The 27,581-nt window shown below is 39.9% G+C and overlaps 2 protein-coding genes across 2 annotated transcripts; one reads left to right on the forward strand and one right to left on the reverse strand.

Annotated features, from left to right (window-relative positions):
- Positions 1-1,568: 1,568 nt before the first annotated feature.
- On the reverse strand, positions 1,569-12,491 carry naf1 (nuclear assembly factor 1 homolog (S. cerevisiae)). Its single transcript, XM_084747586.1, has 9 exons — positions 12,408-12,491; positions 9,820-10,082; positions 9,587-9,728; positions 7,997-8,090; positions 7,761-7,843; positions 7,468-7,628; positions 7,242-7,293; positions 3,335-3,422; positions 1,569-3,199 (listed from the first exon to the last, which is right to left on the reverse strand). The coding sequence occupies exons 2-9, from the start codon at positions 10,080-10,082 to the stop codon at positions 2,826-2,828; spliced, it is 1,257 nt and encodes a 418-aa protein (XP_084603712.1). The 5' UTR covers positions 12,408-12,491; the 3' UTR covers positions 1,569-2,825.
- A 2,027-nt stretch (positions 12,492-14,518) lies between these two features.
- LOC146330826 (deoxycytidylate deaminase-like) lies at positions 14,519-26,363 on the forward strand. Its single transcript, XM_084711729.1, has 6 exons — positions 14,519-14,559; positions 15,355-15,454; positions 17,188-17,317; positions 18,137-18,253; positions 23,756-23,852; positions 26,297-26,363. Exons 1-6 carry the CDS (start codon positions 14,519-14,521, stop codon positions 26,361-26,363), a joined length of 552 nt encoding a protein of 183 aa, XP_084567855.1.
- The last annotated feature ends 1,218 nt before the right edge of the window (positions 26,364-27,581 follow it).

Here is a 27,581-nt window from a genome sequence, read left to right on the forward strand (position 1 = left end):
ACTTCAGTCATATTAAAGTTGCTCAGTATTCAGCAACGACCACATATAAATCTACATGTGAACATCTGCAAATTAAACAAAAATCTGTGCATAACATTTCTCAAAACAACAATTTCTCAAATGATGAATATTAAAACCAAATGAATACAAACACATCATGGATTTGGTCAGAAGGTTACAGAGAACTGACTGACATGTTGTACAAGTACACAACAGCTGAGTTTTTCATGCTGCACATTCTTAGTCCAGAGCTGTCTGAGGGAAAACTTTTTTTTAGGCTGTTCACTCTGGGACAAGTTAACCCAGGGTGTGCCAGGATTGTGTGAAAGATAGTTGAGATGCACAGCCAAGATGATTCTAAGAATACCTGTGAAAACAGTGTGAAAAGTGGGTTGCACCAACAAGTCTTAACTAAGCCTAGTTCTAACTGCTATAAGTCGCTCTTAGTTAAGAACAGTCTTTGGAATGGACTTTACGTCGGTTGCACCAGCCAGACTTAAGCCTAGTTTTAACTGCACCTGGTCTAGCCATGCACGTTAACGTGAATGCCCATGCTCACGAGACTATTGCTGTTGCCTAGCAGCGTGCATTGCTGGGATACATTCTTAACAATATTCTTCTGCCTTACTGATTAGTCGCTCATCATTTCTCATTTATGGCAAAGTTATGGAGAATAAAAAATAGGAACTTATCTTGCACTGAGGTAAAAGAAATTACTGGATCCATACAGTCCGCACAAGACAACACTGACTGCTGAGCAGTCAATGTAATAAATGCTGTCAACTGGTTCCACCATTGAACTAATACTGAAATATCTCCAGACTCTTTTAAAAAAAAAATCATGCAATTTTGAGAGTTGTTGAGTCAAAGGAACCTTAAAGTTTGTGAAGCGCTGTCTACAACATTCTTAATCATTTGGACCTTAATGTAAATAATGCAAAGGGAATTTAATTCTTATGTCTGATGTTATGTCCGATTTAACAGGATTCATTTTCCATCCATTATCCACACAGTTCCATTGAACAGCTCGTCTCTTTGTGCCTTCATTGCACAGAAGAGAAGGTATCTGTGACTGGAGGCTGTGTATCTGTAGTAACCAGGCTAGATTGTGACTTAAAGCCTGCTCCAGTCTTAGAAGGCTTAAGCCTTTAGATGGTGCAACCGGTGTAACCCTTAGGTTGGCCAAGTTAAGTGCAAGTTTGTGCAACCAGTTCCAGATGTGTTTAAAATGCACAGGATTCTGTCTTCAAGTGAAAACTTAAACGTAAGGAATTCATCAAGCATTCTATAAATATCTTGTTAGTCAACTTAGCTGAGAAATAATGGCATCAACATCAGCCATGTGTTCAGGTGCTTCATGCAGACACTCAAACACAATTCACTGAGAGTCGTCAGGTAGTGAGATCTACATCATCATTGCAACTATCGTCTGTTATTTTAGGAATGTACATGATTAATGGATTTAACAGTTAAATATAACTACCCTTGATTGTCAGCACCAAAAATATCTGTCAGTTAAACTAATTAATATTTTATGATTGTACAAAACCATTTAACTGCCACAGTACTTCATTTGATACCTTTTTATTAAATTCCATCAAATACACCATAGACTATACGGGTTGCAGCAGCAGCGGTAATGGGCCAATCACATGTCACATTAAATAAAGGAATTCTTGCAGTGATTGGCTGTGAGGAAAATAAGAACAACTTTTTTTTTTTAAGGTCTGAATGCAGGCATCGTTTGACTGGAGAAGTTTTCACACTAAAGCTGCAACAATTCATTGAGTAATCGATTATCAAACTATTTTGATAATCAATTGTTCTGAGTAATTTCTTTGAGAACAATGTTAAAATTCACTGATTTTAGCTTCTTAAATGTGAATATTTTCTTGTTTCTTTACTGCTCTGGGGCAGTAAACTGAATATCTCTGGGTTGTTAACAAAACAAAACATTTACACGCATCATCTTAAGCTCTGGGATCAACATTTTTCACCACTTTCTTGACCAATCGATTAAAAAAATAACCCCAACCACAGATGCTGTGATCCCGCTTGGTCTGAACAGATAACTCAAATCTGACTTTGCAAGATAATGCTTCCACTCGACTTTGTTGAAGGCAAAGTGTCATAAAGTTAATGAAATATGTTGAGCCTCTATACACAGTGCCGGAGTGAACAATGATCACATCCAGACTGGAGAATAACCATCAAAAAACAATGGCTGTATTTAAAATGTGAGTTGGTTTTTGGTATTTTCAGAGCAACATGTTTTCACGCATCAGTTTTCTTCTGTACGTCCAGCTGGCTCATTCAAATGATGTCATGAAGAATCAGGAAGCTGCTGACTGTGGCAACCAGCTTTGTGCAAAGTTCATTTATGCAGATGAGTTGGAGGAGAAAACAACCACACACCTGATTTTCATGTGGACATAAAAACAAGAGTAATCGGCTGTTGGATCAACTTGGACATTCCTCAGTCTTAAGAATCTCAAGTCGCAGTGGGAGCTGCCAACATGTTTTTTTTTTTTTTTTTAAGTTCAATTCACAATGATTGAGCCTGCTGCGTCTCAGGCGTTTGAGTCCATATGTGTGAACAGGCTGGTCAGTCATCTTAAATGGTGTTTGACAGCTGTGTCTACAACACAGAGGAAAATAAAATAATACATCTAAAATTATATTTAAAAAATAGAACACCACGGTGGCACAGTGTGTGGTCGCTCACAACTCCTTTAGCTATATTAATCCTGCTAATGAGCAGAGCCAGTGATTTACACATGTGGACGATTTGTCTTTTTACAGGTACAGAGGGTGTGTGTTGGGTTTCACTGGGGAGGAGGTGGAGGAGGTGGAGGCGGGGGAGGAGGAGGGAGATCGGAGAAGGGGATGGAGTTTGGTGGCCAGAAAGGAGCAGAGAAAGACGGATTGAAGTAGGAAGGAGGAGGAGGGGGGTAGAGAGGGAAGTTGGGTGGGGGGAAATGGTGAGGAGGTGGCGGAGGGTACGGGCAGGGAGGGGGGAGGTACATGGGAGGAACACTGGCATGTACACGTGGTGGTGGGCGTATGTGTCTGGATGGAGGGTGTGTGTGTCTGAACGGTGGATGTTTGTTCCTCGGGTTCTGGTGCCGGGGTGGAGGGCCTGCATGTTTCTGCTGCTGCTGCTGCTGCAAGGTGTTCTGGGTAATGTGGGCAGGATTATCTGAAGGGAAAAAAACAGATGAAGCAAAGCAAGAAAGAAAAGAGATGGGAGGACAACTGTGAGCGACACCTTGAAACCACCCAAACATGTCAACACTGTCCTCAGAACAGATTTCCTGTATGTGTGTGTGAATACCTGAATTATTATTGTCTCTGTTCTTTTTGGAGTTTTTCAATTTCTTCTTTGCTTCCTGCTCTTTCTCGTCATCACTATAATCTAAAGCCTGTAGAGAGAAAACAAGAGAAGAGACTGAGTGTGACTCTCATGATAAAAACAACAATATATTTGAGTAGAGAGGAGACTCTACATGTCAAGCAGGAAAAATTAGATGAGTCCTAGACATTTCAAGCTACAGCCATCACTTTCTTCAGATCTACTCAGAGGTGGGGGACAGATGAATGACTTGACTTAAGCCAGACTTAAGATATAAATTTGAGGACTTAAAACATGCTTGACTAACATAAATAAATAAAAGCCTCAACCTGACTTTGACTTGGTATTCATGATTTGACTTAGGCTTGAGACAGATTACTTCTTTTTTCATTAACTATTTGCATGTTTTTATGGCGGGAGTCTGCAATCTGCAACTCTGGAGAGCTGAGGGTTGCATGATAATTTTTTTAATAATTTAATTTAAATTTATCTTCATTGCAGGTCTATGACAAAGCTGAGACAATTCAAAATTCCACAGCAATGTACTGCAATAGATTTCTGAGTTCTGAGCTCTCTCAATCTTTTACTTTCCTTCTACTTAAATCTTTGAGTTAAGGAGCCCTGAAGAATTGTATTTAAAAAATGAAAGAGTAACTTCAAGTGAAAGTGAATGATGGTTAAAATTTTAAAATTTTCAATTAAAACCATTTATTTGTCATTGGTTTGGTGCCTGAAAATTAAAGATAGACAGCTCACTGTGATCAGTTTCTAAAACTAAAAGATTCAAGTTTATCTAAAGAAGGAAAGTTAAACCATCTCTATTAAAGATTATTATTATTATTATTATTATTATTATTATTATTATTATTATTATTATTATCATCATTATTATCATTATCATCATTATCATCATTATCATTAGTAGTAGTAGTAGTAGTAGTAGTAGCATATTAAAAAATGTTTTAATATTTCTTCAACTAAACTGTGTGTCACAGCCTGTCTATGGCTTGGTGGCTTTTCCTCTAAATTTTGACAGTTGCTTGACTTCAGTCTCCATTAGCTTGCTCTGGATGGACAAGCAGATTTTTTTTTTCTTCTTTTGGCTAAAAATGGGTCTTTTAATCCTTAAGGTTGCAGACCCCTGTTCTAGGCAGACAAGCAGAGGCCAACACACGAGGCAGCGAGTCAAAAAATTATGAAATGTGGATTCAAGGATCGTGTTGTTCATGATGTTAATAAGAAGGGAACAATGGTATGCAACCAGTGTCATGAGAATAACCTTAGACAGACGTGTTAATAGGTCAAAGACACATGGTGCGACCATCCTGAAGAGGAGGCAGCACAAGAGCACTTGTGTTTTCACTTCAGAGCAGCTGCTCTCAACCACTGGTCTGCAGCCCATTGATGGGTCTCAGAGCACCATCTAGTGGACCCCAAGGGACAGTGGTACTGCCGAATGTTTGGATTAATTTTTTTTGGGATAATTTACAAAGCTAGTCATTTTTAGATCCAAGTGTACTCAGGAATTCATATAAACAAAACACAGCAAATTTCAATGACCAGGTACTTTTTATCATCTGCCAAAAGAAGACACATCATCAGGTAGAGAGAAGCACGTTAGCAATCTGATGTTCCCTTGGGTGCAGTGACACAAACTGGATCAGTTTTGGAACAAAAAATGGATGTGGGAGACAACCATGTGCCACAAAAAAGTTTCAAAGCATGTGGCGAGGAAACATGACCCTGAATTTCATTTGGATTCATAATGGCAGTAGTGATGCTGAGCCAGAAGCCCAGTGTGGTGAAATCCTGTCACAGCCCAGTTTATATCTTTTTTTGTCATGTTTTTTTTTTATTTATTAGAGAGGGTGGTCCTCAGAAAGTTTTGAACAATCACAGGCAGCCTTAACTTAAAAAAGGTTGAGAATCCCAGCTTTAGATCTCTTTAAAGTTACATTATAATTTCAGAACCCCACTCTCCGTTGTTTATCATTATGGAGGCCTGCTATTGATGCCACAAAATGTCAAATATCATTAAGATTTATAAGGTTTAGGAAGGAACGTACAACTTGACTGAAGGCCAAGACCTGCATGTGATCGCACTTGTGCAACCTACTCCCACCTCTGGATTTACTCTTTTTTAACCTTCAGCCAATTCATAAAACACAGAGGACACCAGTCTATATGAACACTGAATGGTCATAACGTTATTAAGATTAACTATAGTTTCATTTGATTGTACAGTGGGGTCATTTCGTGTCAAAACAGAAACAGGTTTTTGTTCACATGTCAGAGTTTTCTCCAACTTTAAGTCTTTGCTATTTCATACCAAAAATATACTGAATGAAATTTTCACTAAATTTGAGGAATTGCACAATTTTTAGCCCCTGGGAATTTGTTTACATAGTAAAATGCACAGTATATCCAAGGTTGGTTTTTCATTAAACACCCACAAAAATCACGTTTGATTTGACAGCTGCCTCAGGAATCCCAACACAGAAGCTCAGTAATGTCCTGCTGTGGATTGCTGTAAATGGGGGCTGCAGGAAAATGTATTTAAGCAGCTAAATAAAAGGATCACCTAAAAAAGTGCCTGTTTAAGTGTATACTATATTTAGAACATGTTTGCCATTTTACTTTGTCATCAGACAGTGTTTTCTGTCTGTACTCTCTTAACAGCCACCAGACTCCATGGACAGAAACAGTTATTTTACCTCACAGGACACATGAGTTGTAGGATTAACGCTGCCTTCATCTGTTTATTTGTGTTGTTGTGTGACTTCTATGTTTTAACACATCTATCCAGGTTATTAGTTGCTGCTGTGATGGGAAATGACTGATGGAGTTTTGTGGCTGTGAGGAGAGCACAGACAGCATCTTCAGTTCCACGTCACTGAAGACTGTCAAACAACAAAGTAAATTGGGGAACATGTTCTAAATACAGCGTGTACTTAAACTGCTATGTGCCGGGTAAAATCAGCAGCAGCAGGAGCAGAGTTTTATTTCACCCACATAGCAACTGCCGTGAACTCATTCACTCACTGAAATGTACTCCCTTTGTAAGCTTCTGTTTTATCTGTTTTATCCAGTTACTGTAATCCAGGCTGACTAACAAAGGAAATCCAAAAAACGACTTGAAGAATCTCAGCCAACTGAGAGGGTCTCTGACTGATGATTCATCTTCTCAAGACATGTCAAGTATCGCGAACCAAGGTTGCAACTGATGTTGACTGGGACCAAAAAAAATGTGTCCAGAGGTGTCTTTCACACTTAAAAATGTAAAATCACTAGTTCCTTCTAAGTTGTCTTTATGTTTAAAGCTACTACAAGAAGTTTTTAACTGCTTATAAACACTCTGAATTTATTATTGATGTCACTAAATAACCTACATAAGTCAATGTGACCATCTCCAAGAAAATCGGCTATCTCTATAAAGCTATTTTTAATGTCTCAGTGAAATCAGATGAAATGAGTCTGTGTTAACATTTTCAAAGACAAAGTTACTGTGAGTAGAACATTAGCCAGTAAAGAGAAGCAGGAGGAGATTTTTGTTCAGACAATTTTGTTTTCAAAATGATATTCTGATTATTATGGTGGAAACATTACTGCTTTTGCCCACAGGGGGCTCCAAAATCAACAAAATGATATGAATAACATCTAAACGTTCCTTGAAGTAGCTTTGAATTTTCTGAATGTTTTACTGTGCCAAATTGACAACCCACTAAATTTAACATTTAATATCAAGTATATTGTGCTTCTTTCCTGTTCTCAGAACAGGCCTGTGCAATTCATTCATCAATGTCATGAGTCTACAAGATAAGTTTCTGAAAACACTGAACCCTGAAAATGCTTTCTCTTTAAGAATGATTTTTTTGGCGTGTGCGTTTACCTCCATTGGTGGCTCTTGGTCATTCTTCCACGATGCATCAGATCCCTTTAACCTGGAGGAAAAACATTTTCAATACATTAGGTAGGTTTGCTCAGGAGCTCATTCCAATTCTTTAGACAAAAAGTGACTAGTCACAACCTGTGACTAGAACAAACTAAATAACTAATCAGTGTATTTATCTATCGATAATGTACTCGTGTGTGTGTGTGTGTGTGTGTGTACTTACAGTTTGAGCTGCTGTGTGAGGATGTATCCTGTGTACTCTTTAACAGCTGGTGCATAGTAAACTGTCAGTCCTTCTGTCAGGCCCTTGCTGCTTATTTGCTCCACTGAGTTAAAACGCAAAATATAGAGTGGACTGGACACAGGCCCAAACACCTCAAACACCTAAGACACACAAATAACACAACATCAACACCAACACTGACAAAGATGATGTAAATCACTTCACTTCTTCACAGGGGAAGAAAGAAAAACTGAGTAGACAGAAGTGAAGACGGCCTCTGCTGGACCACCCACCTTGGCCACAGCCTGCCTGTCAGATGTAAAGACGATGCTGTCATCAGTCAGAGGGGGCGTGTCTTTCAGAGACTGGATGATAACTGCAAACACAGAAAGAGCAGTTAAAGACAGAGCAGACAAAACATACATTAAAAGCCTCCACTTAATTATTCTTCTATACCTGATAGCTATTTAGAAATCTAATCTGATAGTAAAAGTGTGAGCTTAATGTATGTATGTGTGTGTGTGTTTACCAAGTTGCTGTATGATACTGGAGATTGTTCCTACAGGCTGCAGTTCTGCATCTTCTGGTAACGACACACACACCTCCTCCACTGCAGGCAGCTCCTACACACAAACATTGTGACATGTCAGCTGCTGGTCTGGGACCTGTACTATGACCAGGTTCAACATATCCAGGGTATCTTTAAGTGATCTGGCTTGACTAATCCTATTAAAGACAAGCAAGGAGAAGCGGTCACACGAACCAGGTTATCAACTGTGTTAGTCAACCCAGGGTTTCCCAGGCTAAACACGAGCGTGTTCACATAAACAGGGAGGAGTTTTCAGCTCACACAGGTTATAATGATCAAAGAAAACACACACTAAAATATCTGTAACACACAACTTTGACGTTAAAACGTTAAAAACGATGCAAGGCGTAAATTAATAGCCCTTTCACTGCAACTCCAAAACCTCTCATGCCTTTGCATCTGTGTGTTTTCCCAAGGCTACCGGACGTTTTTAGCTGGAAAAAAAAACACACTCTGGAGACATTGCTCTATAATATCACTATTCCATCATTAGAGCACAAGTAGAGCTGACTATAATTACATTTGTGTATTCAACTGAACTAATATGTTGCTTAGATATAGGCTATTCTTATGGCGTATGAGACAGTTTTAGCCTTATTCTTTCAGGTGCTATCAGCTGTGTCAAACTGATTTGGGAGAGAAATCCATATTTTAATGCATTTACTGTACATCTGTCTGTCATCTGATCTGCACACAAATGATCAAATGTATTAAATTATATACGTGAGTGTGGCTTTCTCTTTTTTTATGATACATTTAGAATAACACACCAGTAGATCAGAGTGCAATATAAAACAGACTTGGAAGCAAATAAAAAGTAAATATAAAAATTTAATTCAAACCAGTCAGCAGGCTGACTTTCGTGGCTTTTTAAGTATAATAAGTACAAGGCTTTAGTGCTTCAATCAGTCTTTGTTGTAAGGTGAAGTCAGTACATAAAATGCCCTTCAATAGAGTGTTCTGATTGGTCAGCAGGCGGTGCTTTATCCATATTGATCTCTTATCTTGAACATAACCTGCTCTGGAGCAGGTAAGGGATTCAGCATACGTTACCATGGTGATGCACCCCGGTAAAAAGTGAAGCACCGTCATAGTAGCAAAAACCCAGGGTTAATCCTTAAAGTTACCTCCCTAACCACAGATTGTGCTGTAATCAAAGCTACAGGTGGTCCAACGAAATATTAGAGTGTGAGAATTTTTTTTTTGGCCAAGCAGTGTAGGTTCCGGTCATGGGTGTGGCAAAATGGCTCAATACTGCCCCCTACAGTATGATTTGTCTCAATGTACCAAACTCTGTAAATAAATGTATCACAACCAGATGAAAAGGTCTCTTGGAGCCACAGCCTTTTAAAAAGCCTACAAACAGAACCCAGAACTCTCCTGATAGCAAAATCTTGTTCCTTGCCTACAGATTCTGCTTTTATTGATCATGTGTGATTTATACGATCCACTGATGACAAAAACAAATATGGAAGAAAAACAAGAAATCCAAGTCACACTGTAAAAACCTTCAAACAACACCAGACTGACCTCGAGCAGGACTTCATCTCTGGTTTTGATGGGGGCTGGTTGGCTGAAACCCTCATCATCATCGTCATCCCCAAACATGGGGGGAGAGGGTGAGGAGGAGGAAGAGGAGGAGGAGGAAGAAGAGGAAGAAGAAGAGCTGTCACTGAGGACAGGAGAGAAAGAGAATGAGAGTCAGGCTAATAACCTCACTGGCATCAAATAAAAAGACGATGTCTAAAATCATATAACAATACCTGTCAGAGTCCTCTGAATCATCATCATCCTCACACTCCTCTGTCTTACACACATTGTCTACAGACAGCACTGCTGCCGCTGACTCTGCATGGATGTCTCCTGTCTCCTCCGGATGGCTTTGCGTATTTGAGGACGTGTCTGCACTGTCAGGGGTTACGATGAGATTTTCTAGTTGTGTTGTCATGGTAACCTCCATCTCCTCTTCCTCCGCCTTGTGCTCTGATAGCATCTGTCCATTCTCCTCGGATAGTTTTTCATCCATCTGAAATGTACACACGTCTTTGAAGGCAGCTCTTAAGACAACACATCAGCTCTGCGTGGATGTTCTTGTCCTCAGCTGACAGTGTCTCTCAGAGGCTGTGGGGGGGCTCTGCATCTAGTGAAGACACTCGTATCATATGAAACTAGTAGACCTAAGATCTACCATCCCATCCTAGCTTGGGAAGGGACTAAATAAAGCTCCAATGTCTGAGAAGAAAACTGGCTATCCCTTGACCTCTCACTTCCAGATATCTGAATGAAATTAATGAATTAAACTTGACCTTTCTGTATAAAATGACCTATAGTGACCTCTTGGATAATCACAGCCTCATGAAACTTCACAACCACAAACTAGAGACCTGGGGCATTCAGACAATGGATGGCTTTCCTATATGTTGATAATAATGAGTGTCTGAGCAATCCATTCACTTGTCAATACAATTTAATTCTTACAGAAATAGGTCTTGGTGTCTGAATCTGGTATTTTGGAAGTTCTTTGCCCATTTCTATTAATTCTCTAGTGAATACAAATTGTTAAATTTAACACTAAATCTCTGTAATAAATGGTATCAAACCAAAAACTCCTTCAACAAATTTTGAGATATGGTAGAGAATGGGGATGGCCATCATATACTTTGATCATAATGTTCTAAAAATGTTATACGCCAGGGCTGGATGAATTTGAAAAAAATATCTAATCATTTTCGCTGATCTTGTAACTGTGATGATTTGCGACATTAGCGGTAATGTTACTTTATGCATCATTATTCTTATTTTGATTGGAATGCATGTGAAGGTGTCTATGGTGTGATTTTCTTGCAGGAATCTGTACCAAATGAAGATGCAGGAACTGATTTGCAGGACATCTCTGCCTCACAACATTCATTCATTTAAAAGTTTTTTGACAAATAATTTGCCTTTTACAAATACTGCACCTCCAGCAAAATGAAAATTGCAGAGAGCCATATTGTGATTTTGATAAAATTCTGATTAACTGTACTGCCCTATTACACACTCATGATAAAAATAAGTGTATAGTGGGGAGGAGTGGAGCAGAATTTTTTTATGATCCATTCAATATAGTAAATAACTGGCATTAAGTATTCAGGCCATAAAAGTAGAAGTACCAAGGTTTAAGTACACCATGAGATGTAAAAGTATTATCAGCAAAATGTACTGAAAGGGATAGTTCAAGTATAATCAGCAAAACTAAAGGGATAGTTCACCTGAAAATGAAAATTCAGTGATTATCTACTTACCCTGTGACAACTGAAGGTCGAGTTAATAAAACAAAACATAAAATGCCTCCATCCTGCTCGTCTGGTGTTACACAGTCTCCTTTATTTGAGGATTGTTTTTGTTCCATTTGAATACAGGTCAGCATTCACTTCCATTGTTTGGGAGATTCTGCTATTTTCCTGTTAAATTCCATTAGTGGTTTGTGGACAATAAAATTAAACCTGACCTTCAATCAGCATGAGGGTGAGTAGATAATGATACGAATTTTCATTTTTGGGTGAACTATCCATTTGAAATATCAAAAGCAAAACGCACTCGTGGCTCCTTTCACAGTAGTAGATTATCCTCAAACACTGTATTATTCTGATTTTGTCACTGACTAATGCGTTTTAATTTTAATGCTCTAATTCGTCAGTTTGGACCCAATTTTAAATACTTTGCATTGACTTCTACCAGGCAGTTTAGTATCGCTACTATTAGAGACACTATAGAAACATTAAGTATGTTTATATCTTAAATAAAGTACCTATAAGTGGCAAATACATGTAGTGGAGTTAAAAGTACAGCGTTTCCCCTTGAGATATAGTGGAGTAGAAGTACAGACAGCACAGACTAAAGTACAAGTATATCAAAAGTGTACTTAAGTTGTACATGTACAGTAGATGTACTTAGTAACTTTCCACTGTATAATCATAAAAACTGCATTTTGACTTTGAGCACTTCTCTTGCTGCAGTAACATTAATGTGTTAATATGAAGGGAACCTTTACCACGGACACCCTTCTCCCATTTAACTACTGCTAAACTAACGTGTCACAACTAGAATTCATCTCTGTTCGCTGTCCCACAGGACAGGACAAGGCGACAGGCGAGTAAAACAACAGAACTTATGTAACTAGAATTAATGTTTGTCATTTTCTTCCACGGAAGCGTCAGGGGGCTAACTAGCTAACATGCTAACAGGACAGACAGCGCTGAATTTAAGTCACGAGTCGGGGTCAGCACGCCCGAGCCCGCAGGACAACTATACAACCAACCACACAAACAACATGTCGGTACAGTAACTATGTTTTTTCCTTAATTATTACCTGTTCGTCAGTGAAGCTTGAAGGTCCGTGCTGCTGCTGCGAAGAACCTCACTCAGCCAAGAACGAGTCAGGTTATCCACAGTATACCAAACTACTTCCGTTATCAACCTTCAAAGTAATGCGTCATTAATGGTTGTGTTTAAAAAAATCACTGCAAAACTAGTACAAAGCACAATAAAAATATACAGGTTAGTGTGAAAATACACACGATTTAATTTTTTCATTTTCAAAGCAAACAGTACCCTATATTAATAAACGCATTTGGTACGTGTGACAAGTGTAATTTGAGAAGAAAATAAGAAAATCTGCTTTATTCAAATGATGTCATATTTTAAATAACTATACATTACGGCACTGGGCACAATAAACGAACTATAAAATTAATATCAATAAAACCATGGCAACACGGAATTTGTTTCGATATATCTTTATTCTTCACGTACCAAATTATTCCCAATTTTATTTTGAAGGCAAACTTATCAACTTCCGGTGGTGCTCGTTGTGAGCTTAATGCAGGTAAACCTCGTGCCTCATCACACGTGGGGTTATGTTTTTCCGGGTGCGCGCAAATTGCACTAAAGTCCTCGGGACTTTTTTTTTTTTTTTTTTTTGTCTTTAAACTTTATTGAGAAAACACATGTCTTACATGGAGGGTGTTGTTCAATGTTTATAGTATAAAAGGAGTACATCTGAAATGTTTAAATAATCTAATTTTTTCAGTTTATAATTTTTTAGTTTTAAGTTTTCACCAGGAGTGAAATACGTTTTAAAATATTTTTAAGGCATAAAGCAGGTGTTCTTTTAAGCCATATTTATAGGCACAGTATTTTTGTTATTAATCAAGTTAATTATCTAAGTTTCATCTGCTGATAAATTTGGATCAATATATCAATCTTTGTTAGTCTTTTTAGTATTGGTTCTTCTATATATTTATAAAAAGTAAAGCTCTCACAACTGTCACACACACGATATGAGACAGAACAGATCCTGATTGCTGATGGCCTTCTAGTCTTCTTCTTCTGCATTCAATTAAAAGAATTATGTATCACGTGCATGTATCATGCACAGTCACGCAAAAAAGTATTTTCACCTAAACTGTAAGTCAGCCATTCTGAATATCGTGAGCAATTTTCCAAGTATTGTATTAATGAACTCCTCCTGCAGAATTCATCTAATGGCTCTTGGCTCATTCATAAAAAGTGAATGTGACCATGAACCGCACCAGGACTGAACTGCAACAATATTTCTTTTTTTTTTTCTTTTGGTCTGGACCAAATAGAATGAACTTTGTTTTGTTAAACTGTTGTTGTGCTTCTCAGTAACAGGGCAACGCCTTGTTGGATCTCGCCTCTGTGGTCTGACTCTGCTGTTCATTTGTAGTCAAACTAACCAACTACAGGATTTTATAACAGCAGATATGTGAGTTTAGCATAATTTCCGACACTAAGTGATTGTATAACTGATCTGTATAAGCCATCTTTATATTTATGCAAATCACTCCATATCCATGGTACTACTTATGAGTGTCGGTGCAGCCATTTTCCCTGAGTGATTCCACAGTAAGAAACCAAGACTGCCTGCTCCATGAACCAAGTGACCTCTGCATTGTCTGGTCCCTACAGAAGCATTTGTGCAGATGAGCAGGGCTGAATGGATGGAGGAATGAGCTGGGACGCCGTCTGTAGATGGCTGAGCTCAGACATTGGCAGTAGAATTCTGGGGCACAGGAGAAAACAATGTTAAGAAAAAACAGCACAAGAAAAAAAAACACAAGAATCTCAAGTAATACCAGGTAATACTGAGTGATTGATAGTATACCACTGAGCTGGGTGAACAGTCTGGAGCTGAAAGGCTGGAGTGCTGACTTCTTGAGCAGTGAGTTGATGAGGTGTTATCAGACAGGTCCAGACTTCCACCAGGTGTCAGATGAAGAAACCACACCCAGAACACACACACACACACACACACACACACACACACACACACACACACACACACGGGAGGTGGAGTCACAGCCTAAGGTTTGGCTGTCACAACTCTTACATTAAACAGCACTGGCAGTTTTCATCCAGCACACAGAACAACACAGAGCAGAGACAACAGTGAAGACGATGGCAGACAATCAGCCACCGAGCACTGCTAAGCCAAGCAGGTAAGTCTGCATGGTATTCAAAATCATATGGTTGGGATTTCTTAATACTCTGCTATAGCATTATACCTTTAAATACCACCCCAGTATGTTTTCATTAGTGTTTTTGTTAATTCAAAATGAACCCCTTATATTTATGGAGAGAATGGCTCCTCTTCCATGGAGGTCACTGTGTTGCGCTGCCATGTTTCTACAGTAACCCACAACAGACAAATCAGACACTGATACAATCTTTGGCAGTTTTTTGTGACCTTTGTGACCACTGTAGGCTCTCCTGCATGCTCGGAAGGAGAGGGTGAGACAAGGTGTTTGGGTAATTCTCTGAATCTGGTGCACTTAAAGTCCACCAGACTTACTCTAATGATTTTGAACACAACAAAACACACTTTAAATATATCAATTTAATTCATTTACATTATAATGCAAAACAAAATCAAACATTTTTTTTTTATTGAGTTTTCTAAGTTGTAGAGACCAGCATGTTGCATGTCCTCAGTGACCATCATTAGGTTGTCTACTTCAACTAAAATTGTTTTATGTTGTTGTTGTTTTTTTGAAAAAATGCTGAAAATAAAGGTTTACTATCAGATGTACTGATCAGAAATACGATTATTTCAGGTAATTTTTTCTGAGAATTTATGACTCAAAAGGCACCCTGCTCAAAGAATCACTTGTCTGCAATGTGCAAGCTCACTGCTAGATGAAACTAAATGAACACTGGTCCTTTAAAGTATTATTTTTTTCTCTTGAATCAGAAAACTTTACATCCTCTTTGTCTCTTTCTATGTTCCTCTGTAGCAGCACAACCAGCGGGAGACAAGACTACCTGAAAAGTTCAGACTACTTCATGGCTGTGGCCTGTCTGGCTGCCAAGAGAAGCAAAGACCCAAGCAGACAGGTGTGTGTTCTCTTTTGCATGTGTATTAGGGCTGTAACAAAAGCTGAGGAATGTATCGATTATATCAGAGTATGAATATTTATCATCATGTCGCGGTTTTCACTGCTTCTGCTGGTCACTGCTGAGGAGTAGTTAGGATACTGTAGTCAGCCAAAGAGTGTGTAGATCTTCTCAATAGTTAGTGAAAGGCTCTATGTTGTGTTCACTGCCACAGAAAAGAAAGAAAAAGTCCCTGTTTCTGTAACATTACTATGGTGTTGTCTTGTACACTTCATAGCACTTTATCTAGACTGAAATGCTAAAAATGCATTTGTTACTCTACCCACGTCTTCCAGCTCTGAAACAGGACCTCCAGTTTCAGGCTGTTTCAGTTATCTTCAGCCTGACCTGTAGCCTCTAACTAGCTAGCTCTGATACCTGAACTATCTGAACATTGTGCGTTTGAAGAAAGTACAGTAGAATAAAAAACACAATCTTTTGATCTTATTTCTGTGAAACTAAACTAAACTACATTATTGAAAGAAAAGGCAAATTAGGGATCCAGGGAGAAACAGGAGGTAGTGTATGAACATTACTATAATTTCATTTAATGTTAATGGTCTCAACAATCCAATTAAGAGGAGTAAAGTGTTGGCACAAATGAACCATCAAGGTGGTGATAATGTATCTATACTAGAAAGACGTTTGTCTAAAATGGAGCATGAGAAATGAGCAAAACTGTTCAGTTTTTACTCATCCTACCACTCATCAAGAAGAGGTGTTATAATGTCACAGAACCATATCTCTTTTGAGGTGGAGAGTGTTGTCTGTGACAAAGAGGCTAGATGTGTTCACATGGTGGGGATGATAGATGGAGACTATATCACACTATTAAATGTCTACAATCCTCCTGAGGAAGGTCCAAGAACAACTGAGAGAATGATTGATGTAGTTACTGTGTAAAGTAAAGGGATAATTGTGTTTTAATTTATTAATGAAAGGATTACACATATTAGTCTTCAGTCACAGGAAACTATTCAAGACTTGATTTTAATGCTTGTGAAAGAGTTATGTGTTGTTCATAGTATTAAAATTGGCCGAATTCATTTATCAGATCAGATAAGGGGTTGAAATGAGTTAGCAAATCGGTTTGCAAAATGATATCAGGATCTGTATGACACTGCCAAAAATCACATGAACAAAGATAAGCTAATGCATTTTTTTTTTTTTTCAAAAATTAGACTTCTCCAAAGTTGCAGACAAACACACTTACAAAGAGGAGTACATAAGTAAATACATAAGTCACTTGGAAGTGATGGATATAACAAAATGTTTTACATGGAATGCCAGTATGATCTTGTTCCACTTCTAAGTAAAGCCTATAATTGGACAATGGATAATGAAACATGGGCAGCAACATGGAACTCCAAACCTACAAGCTCACTATCAAGCAGCACAAGTATGAAGCATCAAAGTGTGGATGCTAGAAAGCTCACATACAAGATGGAGAGAAATGAAATGAAATTGTAGAGATATTCTGTTAATAGTTCTACCTTTCACCAAATATATAAAATCATATGATGATAATGTAGACAACAGAGGAGTATAGATGTTACACTTAGGGTTTGGAGGGAGGTCTGTCAGAATCAAAAATTAGATGTGTGATTTTGCATTATTTAATGATACACAGGACTGTTTTATATTTTATATATATCATATACATCTGGACCAAACTGTTGAACTTCTCTGTGCAGGTTGGTGCCTGCATAGTGAACCAGGAAGGTAAGATTGTTGGCATTGGTCATAACAGGATGCCCAATGGCTGTGATGGCAAGCTACCGTGGTCCCGGAAAGGCGACTGGCTCGACCAAAAATACCCCTATGGTGAGAATACATGCACACATACTAGAAAAAAAAATAAAAACCAAAATGATTACAAAGAGTTTGGTCAAAGAAAATGTGGCACAGACAACAACACAAATACAAAGTGTTTCTGGTTTCATCCACCACAGCACACGACTCTGTATCAGCTGACAGTGTAGGGGAGGATTTCTCCACTGATCACATCCAATTTTAAAGGCTCTTGTGTTTGCAGAACAAGGTTATTAGGGTTAAAGTAGTTAAAGTTAGTTGAAAAGGAGTGAACTTCCCAGGCCTCTGAGGTTCACTCCTCATTTCTGCTTGAGCCTTTTAGCTCCTAACAAAGAATAAAAGATGTGAATCTTCTTGGGAGCTTGAATGATGTGCACACATTTGTGTGTTGTGATGGTGTGCAAACAGCAGGTTGGGGCTTTAGGACACTTGGATTACATCAGAAGGTCAGTATGGAGGCATTTTATGTTTTTGGGAGGGTTGTTTTTTCCATTTGAAAACTGGTCACCATTAACTTCCATTGTTTGGGAGATTCTGCAATGCTGTTTTCTTGAGAAAGGACAAAAAAAAAACAAAAAAAAACCTAATCTTCATTCGGCATGAGGATGAGTAGATAATGACTGAACTTTCATTTTTGGGTGAACTGCCTCCAGTGTGATAGAAAACACACACTGTCCCAGCAGACTGGGTCTTGTATTTCATGCCTGCACTTCCCGTCTCCAAAGATTTAATGATGGCTGTTATTTGTTTTCACGTGTCTTTTGAGGCTTGTTTGCACTTCGACCTCATCAAACGTATAACAATAAGATTTGTGGTGTGTCTGTCCCACAGTGTGTCATGCAGAGCTGAACGCTATGATGAACAAGAACAGTGCTGATGTGAAAGGCTGCACCATGTATGTGACTTTGTTCCCCTGCAACGAGTGTGCCAAGCTCATCATCCAGGCAGGTGGGTGTCGACAACAAACACACACTCTCACCCTCCAGGCATTAGTGTCTGTTCATACACTGATACTGATTTTTAAATTCTGTTAATTGCATTTTATGATATAGGAATTATTAGGGCCCGAGCACAGGCCTCAGTGTAAGGACCCTATTGAAACTGATGGAATTATTATTATTTTTTGTAGAAGTAAATCACCCGTTTGGAGGCTTTAACATACTCAAAAATGCACCAACTTGGGCGTATGCAGTGTAAACTTATGTGATATGGCTTTCGTTGATGGGCGGGGCAAACTGGCTTCTGAACAGGAGTACAGGACTCATGTTTCACTGACATGCATAAAAATCAATACAAAAAATCATGCCCAAACGCACAGAAGAGTCTCTTGGACCATCGCCTAAACCCAACAGGCTGTTGGCCATTTTGAAACCTGTAATCATTTTTGTTTTCCACGTGTTGCATTTTAACTCCTCCTACAGAATTAATTGGTTTGACTTCAAAATCTAGACAAGCTTGTGATCAAAAGTTATTGTCAACAGCTTGTCTTTAAAGTTAATCTCACTAATAAAGGAAAAGGAGTTTAATTATAATTATAAAGTCTAATAAATCTAAACTGCGCACAGGACGCGATCACTCATCTTTATCAGATGAGTCAGCATGACAGCTGGAGCAGCTGTAGTGTTTGTCTGCATGTTTATCAGGATCCAGAAAAACATGGACTAAACAACTATGATCGATAACATACAAAATGAACAAGACGTTATATCTGACCGCACGAAATCGATCAGACCTGAGGAGAAAAAGTTCTGTGTGCTTCTGTCAGAGCTGGTTGGATATATTATATTAGTTGGATATATTTCAGTCTTCAGAAACACTTTCTGTTTCCTCCACACACAGCAGTGTTAGCGGGACAGAGCGAGGATGGGGAGCTGGATATTAGGATGAGGAGGAAGAGGAGAAGAAGGAGGAGCACGTACAGCCGCGTAACTGCTCTTCAGTGAGCCGATGTTGTCTCCATATATTGCGCGCTCTCGCGTTTTCACTTCTCGAACCAGGAGATCTGTCTCCTCTCTTGAGAATCTTTTCTCTTTGTTTCCTCCTGGTAAATCCACCGCCATGCTGGTGTACTTGCTTTAAAAGGTGATGAGACGTGACTTTCTAATTGCTTTATTGCATGTTTGGCCTCATGCGCCCCTGGCTCAACACGGAAAAGGTGGATTTGGACACACCTTGAATAAATTAAATCCATCACGCCTCGCTCTGTCCACTTGCGCTTTAGATTGTGGTGGCAATTTCTGTTGAATAAAGCACGGAGTCAGAAACGTGTCTTTCTGTAAGGTTTACTCAGGCATCTGCAGATGGACTCACAGCACAGTCAAAGAATGAACTAGGCGGAATGAGCCTAGCCTTTTTGTTGATTTCCTGTTTTATTTTGGTAGTCTTGCTTCTCCCGTATGTGTCCAGTCTTTACTTCCTGTCTTTGTTCTTTTTCCCGCTCTTTTTGATTGTGATGTGTTTCACCTGTTTTCTCATTAGTTCTCCCTATTTAGTCCCTGCGTTCGTCAGTGTCTTTGTCAGTTCGTGCTTGTTCTTCTTGTATGTCAGCCTGCGTCCTGTGAGTCGTTTGTGTTTTTTCCCCTGGCTTGTTTTCGAGTTTGCCTTTTTGGATTCTGTTTCATTGGACTCTGGATTTTTGACCTCCCTGCACTTCATGTTTTGTTGTTTCATTTTAATTAAACCCTTTTTGAACTGCTCTCTGTCTTGCGTCATCTGCATTTGGGTCCACCTTGTGAAACTATAACAGTACGCCTTGACCAAAATATGGACCCAGCAGACACCTTGGAGAGCAGAACTGTGTCAATGGTATGGAAGATATTCTCCAGCAGCATGTCACTTTAATGGCCACCCAGAAGCAGACACTTTCAACACTAACTGCCCACATTCAGCACCTAAGCATGGTCTTGGCCCAGGCTTCATCTCAGCCTTTTGGCCCCCTGCCAACTACAAATGAGGCTAGCCTTTGGCCTGCTAGCCCCCTGTCAGCTCCATCTCCAGAAACAGCTAGCTGTTTGCCTGCTAGTCTCCTGCCAGCTCCAGATAAGGCTAGCCTTTGGCCTGCCAGCCCCCTGTCAGCTCCATTTCCTGAATTGGCTAGCTGTCTGCCTGCTAGTCTCCTGCCAGCTCCAGATAAGGCTAGCCATTGGCCTGCCAGCCCCCCTGTTGGCTCCATCTCCAGAATCGGCTAGCTGTTTGCCTGCTACTCTCCTGCCAGCTCCTGAAAGAGCTAGCGTACAGCCTGCTGTCCTTCTGTCAGCGTCCCCTCCTGTCCCGGTGGGGCCGCCGCAGCCATCTCCTGTTCCAGCTGGGTCGCCGTCGCCATCTCCTGTCCTGGTTGGGTTGCAGCCATCATCTGTTCCGGCTGGGCCGCAGCCACTTCCTGTCCTGGTGAGGCCTCCGCAGCCATCTCCTGTTCTGGCTGGGTGGCTGTCACCATCATCTCCTGTCCCGGTGGGGCCACCGCAGCCATCTCCTGTTTCGGCTGGGTTGTCGCCACTTCCTGTCACCACAGCCGCCACCTCCAGTTCCTGCTCTGGCTGGGCCGCCACTGCAGCCTCCACCGCAGCCATCGGCAGTTCCTGCTCCTGCTGGGCCCCAGCCATCGCCCCAGCCATCGCCTGCTCTGGTGGGGCCGCCACAGCCATCGCCCCAGCCATCGCCACATGCTCCTGCTCTGGCTGGGCTGCTGCCGCCGCTGCAGCCATCGCCTCCGGCTCCTGCTCCGGCTGGGCCACCACAGCCATTACCTCCAGTTCCTGCTGTGGCTGGGCTGCTGTTGGAGTTGTCGCCACTTCCGCCCGAGGGGTCCCACCTTCGTCTTCACCAGCACCGCCGGCCTCCTGCTCGTCTGCCAGAGGGGCCCCGCCTTCGCCTTCGTTGGCCTCCAGAGGGGCCCCGCCTTCGCCGCCTTTACTGGCCTCCAGAGGGGTCTCGCTGCCGTTGCTGGCCTCCACAGGGGCTCTGCCTTCGCCGCCAGCCTATAGGCTGTCCGCCCAAGTTCCCCTGCTCCACCTCTGACCCTGACTTTTTTTGTTTTTTTTCCCCCCTGGCTTGTTTTCTGCGTTTGCCTTTTTGGATTCTGTTTCGTTGGACTCTGGATTTTGGACCTCCCTGCACTTCATGTAAACCCTTGTTTTGTTGTTTCATTTTAATTAAACCCTTTTTGAATTGCTCTCCATCTTGCGTCATCTACATTTGGGTCCACCTTGTGAAACTATAACAGTCAATGTTTTATACACAGATAAGTGCAAGGTCAGGAAAGGGTGAGTTGTATATTGTTATCACATGATGGTACAGGACATTCAGAAAAACAATACAGCACTTCTGGCTTGTTCTATCTCATGTTGTCTTGTGTGTTATACAAGTATATCGGGCCTTCCTCCCTGTCCTGTGTTTAGGCAGATACAGGATTAAATGAGAAATAGGAATTTCTATCACAAGATCAGCGAAAGACAGGGGACTTAGTGTTGCTTGAAATGACCAGGGCCTAGCTGAAGTTAAGCTTTTTTTAAAAGTTTATTTCCCGGGATAGAAAAATTATAATTTTCGGGAAAAATATTAATCCCTACTAACAGCCTCATTTACCCATCATACAATACTGGAATATCTACCCCTCCTTTCTGATGAACAGTGTGAATCAGTTAAGATGGTCAGTTTTTCTCCAGGGAGGACTATATTGAAAATCAGGCAAATGTCTTATATTGCACCAGTGTCTTTTAATATAGAAAAAGGCCTTCATTTGTATTTCCTGAACTAATTTTTTTTGCCTAATGGAACTTGCTTAGTTAAGGTACATTAAGATACTTCAATCAGTGAAAATCCTTTATAATTATATTTTATTTTACACTTCATGCTGGGAGACTAAGGAAGCAAAAAGTACTTCAGTAAGTATGGAAAAATAGTGCAAACTAATAGTGCTAATAGTGCAAACTAATAGTGCAAACCTTCAGACAGTGGAAGAAAATTATGCACACACTAAACCTCTTAGAAAATAACAAGATTTAAAAATAAATAAATTAAAATATGATACTACATTTGAAATTTAAAATGACCCTCTTTTCATTTTTTTTCCTGAGAGATTTAAATGTGGGACTCTGTGGTTAAATCAACAGGTTTATATAAAGTAACTACTTTAAAACTTATTTAACTTAACTTTATTAATGTAACTTATTTAAAAGTTTGCAAAAAATCAACACCACACATTCTGCCTCTGTTATCTCCAGTGGGGGAATGTAACTAAGTATATTTACTCAAGTATTGTTTAATTTCTAATTACATCCATATTATATTACTTTATAGTTTTACTCTGCTTTTTTGCTCCACTACATTTGCCTGATACATTTGCCAGGTACAGTTACTGACTGGAAGCATTTTAGTGCATAATGCTTTTCATATTGATAACAGATGATATTACTTTTACTCAAGTAATGTTTTGAATGCAGGACTTTTATTTGAAGTGGAGTATTTTCACAATGTGGTATTAGTAAAGGTGGCGCCTTCTATCGACCAGCTGCCACTGAACTCAGCTACTCTCAATCATAAACAGTCCAATTCAATATATATATCATCACACGTGCAGATGATGTCTTGACTATGACTACTGGAAGTTGCTGTTCAGTCCAGACTTGTCTGCAGTCTTTACTGCTTCAAAGTAAATAAACTGCGTCAACATATTAATATCTCATTGCAGCTGTCAGCTGTTACAGTCACAGTGTTACAATAGTAGAGGCTTCAGTGGACGATGACTTCGTCCATCAGCCCGACCTTACAGTATACTTCTGATTCTGCTGTTTGCATCTACAGTTTGGGGCAAAAAGAATTTGTTCTGACAGTGGTCACCAGAATGATCAGGGTTCATCCTGTGGAGAGCATGAATATCTACAGGAAGTCTGGCTGCATTTTCTAAAATATTTTGCTCAAAGCCAAACAAATGGATGGACAGTGTTAGGATATGTTTGTGTGACCAGTCTGGTATGTCCTACATTCATATATAATGTGTACATTCACAGGCATATGGTAGGAAGGGCGCCAGAAGGCCAGGTGGACAAGGCTCTGTCCATAGCTAGGTTGTTTGCATGGCCTAAAATAAACCATGTTTCTAGTCATATAAGCTGTTGCTGTTTGAGTGTTCTTTGTTCATTCCTTCTTATACTGCATGCTGTATGCCATGGAAGAACCCAAGCTCGTATTAAACATTGTTTCCGGGTACACCGGTGTCATCTCTTCTGCCAGGATCCCACAATAAGCATCATCGTTTCAGACAGACAGACAGATCTAGCCATACTAGGTGATGAAGACGGCAGTTAGATCAACTCTTCCTTCTTTTTCTCTTGTTCTCGTTCTTCCTGCTTTCAAGTTTCACACACGTCTCTGCCAAAAGGACAAATAATGGTCTTTCTTTTGCACTCCTGCCTTCTGTGTCCCTTCATTATCCCCCCTCCCACTGCCCAGGTATTAAGGACGTGGTCTATCTGTCTGATGCGCACCATACCAAGGACTGGACAAAGGCTTCCAAAATGATGCTTGACTTGGCAGGCATTCCATATACGTGAGTATCTTTTTTTTTACTGGCACACATAAAAATTATGATGGTGATTAAAGTCTTTTGTCACAACAACTTTGTCCCAACTTTCACAACTCTCTGTGTGCAGCTTAATGGTTAAATCTTAGTCATCGTTGATCTTCCAGAAAGCTGAAAATCTTTGTGTTATTGAAAACAGTTCAATCACATGTTTGATACTTTCTTTCTTTCTTTTTTAATTGTGCAATGAAATGATGGCATGAACAGTCCAAACAGGATTATACAGAGTAAGACCAAGACATTAGACCAAAACAAGGACAGAAAAAAAGTCAAATAAGAAAAATAAAATAGAATAAAACAAACAAATAACAAAGAAAGCAACGTGAGGTCAGCCCAGACACTAGATCCAACCACCATGGGAGCAGACCTGAAGCACTGTTATGACAGTGGTGTGACAAAGGAGGGCTCAGTCCTCTAAACCCAGGGGTTTTCCCTTGAATTATGGTGAGGCTGATATTTTGGTGTTAACATCTTATTATAAGTCTCATGTGTAAATGAGATCCTGTAGCCTAAATGAGAATCTGTGAACAAACTTTAAAACTGTTTAAAATATCAGTATTTCTACAGTAAGATGATGTGCTGCTCTGTTTCATATGAAGAGTGCTGTGGTTTTGATTAGTGTGGAGGAACAGTGATGCTCCATGTTACCTGCTCTCACAGTGACATGACGTCTCTGTGGGTCAGACTTGTGTCTCTGTTCTCTGCTGTCCAGCACGTTTTACATAAATGATCTGCAGCAGCGTTTCTCATCGTTCTTATGAAACCCAAAACTTATTCTACACTTGCACGTTATGAAAGTTTGGTGTGGGGACGCTGTACAATGTCACTTCTGTCACTGTTTTCAGCGCCGTCTGTTTTAAGTTAATGAAGAGGAGACACAGGAGAGGGAGGAGGGAGCGCTTGTTTTGTGTGATCGTGCCAGCAGGTGTCCAGTGAGAGCAGTGCAGACAGAGACAGGAGGAGAGAGAAAGCACAGGAAAGTTACAGTGGCAGCTCCCTGATGCCAAAAATGAAACATGCACATCCTAATGAGATATATTGATACATTAGTGCTGCATCGATTTGTTTCCAATTCAATTATTTGATTTCAGCTTCTCATGTGTGAATATTTTCTGGTTTCTTTACTTACTGAACTAAATATCTTTGGGTTGTGGACAAAACAAGACATTTGAGGACGTCATGTTTGGCTTTAGGAAACACTGAACAACATTTTTCACCATTTTCTGACATTTTATAAACCAAACAGCTAATCAATGAATCAGGAAACTGATCAACTCATAAATTGATGATAAAAATAATCTTCAGTTTTAGCTCTAATATTAACCAATATGAAACCTCACTATCACAATAAAGTTTTCAGCTGTATCACCCCGTCTTATCCACATGTGTCCAGCTGTTAGGGGTAAACAAAATTCACAGTTTGGTAGCTTTACAGTACAGCAGGGACCATTTTAGAATAGTAGAAAACGTTTTTGTTAAACAGCGGTTGACTTGCCATATTTTTTTACTGTGAAGTTGCTTTAACACTGACATATTGTCAGTAATCAAAAATAATAACAAATGTCAGTAATGCTCCGTCATAAGACTCTTGAGTTATTAATAAACATACAAAGTATCAGAGCTCCAGCTCTTTTCCCACATGTTTAAAGCCTGTATTCTTTAGACTGAGTCTGGTCACATCTCCACAGTGATAAACTCTCCTATAGGATTAAATACTGCTCTGGTGTGAGTCTACACTGAGAGGTTGTGTGAACTCTGTGGGGAGAAAGACTTTCACAAGACACTCTTTGTTTTTTCTTGTCCCGCTGATTAACACCTTTGGGTGATGCCGTCGTAAATGACGTGTTTGAACTGTTTCCACAGACAAACCTTCAGCTGAACAATGTTGGCAAACTGTTTGGCATTAAGTTTTGGTGCACTGCCAAAACTCGTGCTCTACAATTTCTGTTCCATGTGTTCAAGTAGTAAATATAAAATCACAAGGTGTGCCGAACCGAGAAAGTTGCACACCAGGCCGAGTGTCTGTTATATAGCAGATAAACGGTGACTGTGATTGAAGCTGTGACACAACTTCTCTGGACCACCTGTCCTCATTTTTACAGTGAACAAAAAAATAATAAAACTGAGAAATGTCTGCTGTGATTGTCTGTCTCTGACGATGTCAGTCCTGTCAGGCGAGTCAAAAACCACACATCACTTTGTTTCTCTCACAGACACTTCTTTGTGTTTACAACTTACACAACATGTGAAAGTTGATCAGGGCTGGGGGACAGAGAGATGACTTGAAAATACAGTGAGAGAATCATTTCATCTTCGTCCATGTTTTTATTTGCTGCTTTCTGTGTGTCCTCATACTTGTGCGTCCTGGACTGATGTGCATGTTGTTGTTTTTTTCCTGTGTGTTTTGGCAGGAAGTTTGAGCCTGAGAGGGCGAAGATTGTCATCAATTTTAAGTCCTTTGACCACCCCCCCCCATGATACTGTAGCGCGTTCAAATGAAAACATCTCACCTACGGACGCTGCTGAACGAGGCGGGGAAGCAGAGGAAGACTGATGAGATTGAAAGGGACATTAATCCCTCTTTTCTCTTTGCCTTTTTGTTCCCTGCTTTGTCCAAAGGAAAACTCAAGGATAGGATATCTTTATCCTGGCATCTTTCTGAAATGCTGCTTTCCTGCTTTTTCTTTTAAAACTCCCTCTGGGTTTAGGCCTACTTTTGTGTTGTGAATCAGATCTTCTGTGTGCACAGGGGAAAACCTCATATTAGTTTTCCCCCTTCAAACAGACTAATATACAGTAGATGCACCTTAAAATAACCCTTCACACTGTCAGAAGAAGCTGCCCAGTGAATCAGTCTTGTTATGTTGATCGCTGGAGCTGCTCAGTGTCACTGTCTGCCTCTGAGCACCTGAGCAACCATAAATCATCAGAAATGATTGATTGGTTGTACACAGTTTAATTAATTAATTTATTTACTTATTTATTTTATTTATTTAACAGTGTACAGCTACTTAGCTGCACCAGAATTAGCTATAAGGTAATTTTCATCTGTAGTCCCTGGTGAGGAAACAGATTTCTCTGTTAAAAGACACTTATATAAAAACACAATTACAAGACAGAACATATTCAAGATACAACGGCTTCAGCAATAACAATAACAAGACCACACAACATCGAGACACAATAATAACAACAGCAACAACTATACAATATCACAGCATTAAGTTGCATTAACAGAGAAAAGTGATGTTAAACTCAGTAGATCTGTGCTGTACTGCACACTCACCTCTGTTGGTTGTCCTAGTTGTCTCATCAGGGTTGCTCTGTCTGTCACTCCTTTACTCACTGGTAGTTTGCATCGAGTCGGCACAGCTTGGAATTTTTGTAGCAGCATCAATAAAACTTTTGGATCACACAGCTAACGTCCACTGTGTTCATTATTCATCCATCTCAGTGAAATACATGCAGTTTGTTATTTTTAGTAGACGGTGTAACAGTAGACACACCCAGACTGACCATCAGGAGCAGCAGGGCCTGACAAGAAGTCATATCTAGATGAATGATCATTTTAACTCAAACCATAATCTTTGTCTTCCTCTAACCAAGTGTTTTCTGTCCTTAAAACTTAATTAGTTCACACAGCGTGCATAATGATGGAACAATGTGCACAAATCTTGCGAGAGTTTCGCAAATCAA

This window comes from Lutjanus erythropterus, chromosome 3, assembly GCF_056507025.1.
Source record: "Lutjanus erythropterus isolate fLutEry1 chromosome 3, fLutEry1.hap2, whole genome shotgun sequence".
Taxonomy (NCBI): domain Eukaryota; kingdom Metazoa; phylum Chordata; class Actinopteri; order Lutjaniformes; family Lutjanidae; genus Lutjanus; species Lutjanus erythropterus.